The following is a 4,143-nucleotide window of genomic DNA, read 5'->3' on the forward strand; positions in this document are numbered from 1 at the left end:
TTTCAGAGACAATGTTGTTACGGTCCTTTTACACATGAGTTCGTGCAGAGAATGTGATTAAAGACCTTTCCCAAGGACTCAACTTTGCGCCGCTCAGAGCGGGACTCGAATGCAGGACCTTCCGATCCAAAGGCGAGTCTTATACCACAAGACCACATAGCCTCACTGGTTTTAATGCTTTGTTGTACAGCTTGTTTTGCAGAGCAAAGTTATGTAAAGTAATCTATATTATTTCTTTTGAGTTGGAGTTTTTAAAAATCAATTTACGTTAGATGGATTATGACCGACGTGTACAATACATGCACGTCTGACATCCGAACCTACTTATGGGCCTAGTTTAACATTGTTATAATGGACAATATTTTGCGTCTTATTTTGAGATTTCCATTTCAACAATGAGCCCATAAGGAATTGGGTTATCAGACCTGCAAATAAGTGCACGTCGATTATGACGTTTCTTGCAAAATCCGGAAAATGATCGGTAAGGAGGAGAGTTAGAAATCATTTTTTAAAATCCATTTGATTTACCCCGACCCACGTGTGCTTATTTACAGGTCTGATAACTCGAATTATTATGGCCTCAACCAAAGCAAAACGTTGTCCATTACAACAATGTTAAACTAGACCCGTCATTGCATACGGATGTCAGACCTGCGTATATGTACACGTTGGTACCAACATAATACCGATTAAAGGCGGTGGGTTGCCTTTTATGTTCCGTGTTTTGATGACGATAACGCACACAATCAAAATTGTTCCATCTTATTAAGATCCTGTATTCATTTATTTATTTATCTATTTATTTTCATATTCACAGATTCCCCTGGCCATTCTTGACATTCAATACGATCCTCAAGAAACTGCCAAAGGTGGTTGTAAAAGGTGAGACGGGGGCGGGCATTGGGGTGTTCCAGGATGCATATGGTTGACGGCCCCTGGGACGCCGAGTTCCTCTCTTTTCTGGAGCTTCTTGGCTTTGATTCGTCTGTTCTGGAACCAAATCTTGATCTGTCTCTCCGATAGATTGATGAGCTGGGAGAGTTCCCATCGCCTGGACTTGGAAATGTAGGTGGAGCTGCCGTACTCTCGCTCCAGCTCTGCTATCTGGAATTTGGAGTAAGGGCGTCTGCGCTTGCGCAGTGTGACGGTTGTTGGGGCGATGGAGGTGGAGGGAAGATGGATGGACTGTTGCATGTCTGTTGGGAGAAAAGAAAACAATAGAGAATTTTTTAAAAATTAAAGAGAGAGAGAGAGAGAGAGAGAGAGAGAGAGAGAGAGATAGAGAGAGGGAGATAGATAAAGATATAATAATATAATAATATATATATAATATATATATATATTATATATATATATATATATATATATATATATATATATATATATATATATATATATATAAGAGAGAGAGAGAGAGAGAGAGAGAGAGGGAGAGAGAGAGAGAGAGTCATGATGTGATAAACAATAGGAAACAAAGATGTGATGTCAAAAATTGGTTCTGAACGACTGGACAAACCATTGTGTCATCGATCTTCTGGTTCCACAGTGATGGTATCGTGTTTTCTAGTCTAAATATAGATCGTATGCGCTTGGCTAAAATGCTCACAACATTGCCATCCGAAAGTATAACGGACCAACACACAAAACTATGTGTAACCATGAACTTTTATTGTCTAGATAATACAGTTTAGTGAGAATTACTCATAAACGTGGATGGCAAAAAAACATTAACAAAGACCGGAGTGGCGTCAACTTCGTTCTATCTATATGCTGATCGTCCATAAAGACATCCTTCTCGTAATCCTTAGGATCTGCCTATGCATTATGATTCGATATGTAAGTAAAACTACTCCTTCAGAGTCATTGGGCCCATGGTTTATCCCGGTTTTTATAGCGTGAAATGGACAATAGCAATTGCTTGCTATCCTTTTGATAGGACGATAGTCTATCGCAAAGTACTTTCCGCCAAATCTAACAGACTTCGCTACCCATTCACTGCTGGGTGGACAGTGGGCTCAGAAAAAAAAATATCGACTGCACCCGGGATTCGATATGTAAGGGAGCGTTCACATATTACGTCATCAGCTAGGGGGGGGGGAGGGGGGGGGGGTCTACCAAATGTTGACATGTGTTGACATGGGGGAGGGGGGGGGGTGGGGGGTCAGACCCAAGATGATGTCATCAAAACATAGGCAAATTAGGCCTATTTTATTAAATGCAAGAGCTTCAAAAATGGCATTCCAAATAAATTAGCAAAAAGGTGAAAAATAATTAAATGATGGAATCATCAAAACCGATTGAACTGCTCAAACTGCTTGCTACCATTCAGTTTTGATTCTGAAAAGTTTTCTTCATCAATCTAGTTTATTAAATATATTTTGGAGTTTTCATCTGAAGAATGAGTAATAGTATTAGTAATACACATCTCTATGAAAAGTTTGTTGATGCCTATTTAAAGGCACATCCTGATGACAAGCGCCAACTTGCATTGGCAAAGGCCCAAGCATTATGGAATGGGCTTAAGGCCAATAAAGTTGTGGACAGAGAAAATGCTGATAACATGATCATCCAATGGCGTGCAAAGGCAGCAAGCATATCTGCAAGAAAAATTGGAATGTGGGCTGCCCTAAATGTTCATTGAAAAAATACCCAAGTTTCATTATTTTAGTGTGAAAGCAATATTTACCATCCGAGCCATCCCGACATCATACCGTTTTGTGACGGCGGGTCTCAAAATATGATAGAAAGTTAACGATTACGTTCCCAACCTATAACGATCCACGAACGACGAAGAAGAAAACGAAGATCTGTCCTTAGAGTCTGGAGAAGGATCTTTGTTTTCTTCCTTATCGTTCGTCGATCGTTGTAGGTTGAGATCGTTAACTTGCTTCTTCTTCTTCTAGGTTCCATGCCTGGTCCAGGCTTCGGATACTGCATGAATTATCTCTCTCCATTCCTCCCTGTCTCTTGCTTTTTCAAACAGCTCTTGGATTGTTAGGTTGGTGAAGCCCTTCAGTTGGTCTATGAGTGTTTTTCTTTGTCTCCCCCGGGCGCGTTTACCAGGTATTTTTCCACAACTTGCCAGGTATTCATTTTTATCTTTCCTTACTATGTGTCCGAAAAAGGATAGTTGTCGATCCGCTATTAAGGGCATTAGTTTCCTTTGTTGGTATGTTTGTTTTAGCACTTCTTCGTTCGTTTTGTGTGCAGTATACGATATTCTCTGCATCCTTCTCAAGCACCACATTTCAAAAGCTTCAATGTTCTTTTGTGTTTCTGCATTTGTAGTCCAGCTTTCGCATCCGTATAACAAGATTGGCCACACGTAGCACTTCAAGACTCGGAATCTAATCCCGAACGACATCTGTTTGTTTTTCAAAATGTTTCCCAGGTCCATGAAGGCCTGTTTGGCTTGAGTTATTCTTGCTCGTATGTCTCGGTTACATCTTCTATCTGTTGTCACTATTGAACCTAGGTATTTAAAACTTTCTACGTTGGTAAGTTGCTCGCCGTGAATCGTTATATTGCAGGTGTTGTTGTTTTCGGGGTTTTTCTGTATTACCATGCATTCCGTTTTGGTGATATTCACTTCCATTCCCTTGGCTTCACTATCTACTACCACTTTGTCAACAATCTTTTGAAGTTGGATTTCTGATGTTGCAATGAGTACCGTATCGTCTGCGTATCTTATATTATTTATGTTGTGACCTCCTACTTTTATTCCCTCCATATTAGTTATGCCCCTCATGATTGTTTCTTGGTATAGATTTAACAGATCTGGTGAGGCAACACACCCTCGACGGACTCCTTTCTTAATAGGAATGGAATTTCCTGTAGAGTTTCCGATTTTGATAGATGCCTGCTGGGTGTAGTATAATGTTTGCATGAGTCTGAGGTCTTTCTCATCAGCGCCAATGGAGTGCAGTTGTTTTAGTATTTCTTCGTGGCGTACTCTATCAAAAGCTTTTTTGTAGTCGACAAAACAGAGGTATAGTGGGGTCTGAACCTGTATAGCTCTTTCACTTAAAACACGGAGGAGGTATGTTGCGTTCCTTGTCCCTCAGTCAGGTTGGAATCCATATTGTTCTTCTGCGATTTCGGGGTTAATCTTATTCCTTAGCCTGTTGATAATTATACGCAACA

At 40.3% G+C, this 4,143-nt stretch overlaps 1 protein-coding gene across 2 annotated transcripts in view; it reads right to left on the reverse strand.

The window, feature by feature from the left end:
• Positions 1-798: 798 nt before the first annotated feature.
• LOC144958365 (uncharacterized) overlaps positions 799-4,143 on the reverse strand; it is a 74,372-nt gene continuing 71,027 nt past the window's right edge. For both annotated transcript variants that reach the window (XM_078890325.1, XM_078890326.1), the window contains one exon: positions 799-1,196. In XM_078890325.1, the coding sequence (XP_078746451.1) occupies positions 853-1,196 (344 nt within the window). In that variant the 3' untranslated portion in view covers positions 799-852. The remainder of the gene's footprint in view (positions 1,197-4,143) is intronic.

The sequence above is a fragment of the Berghia stephanieae genome, chromosome 12, assembly GCF_034508935.2.
Source record: "Berghia stephanieae isolate SIO BIC M18660-M18661 chromosome 12, UCSD_Bste_1.3, whole genome shotgun sequence".
Taxonomy (NCBI): Eukaryota; Metazoa; Mollusca; class Gastropoda; order Nudibranchia; family Aeolidiidae; genus Berghia; species Berghia stephanieae.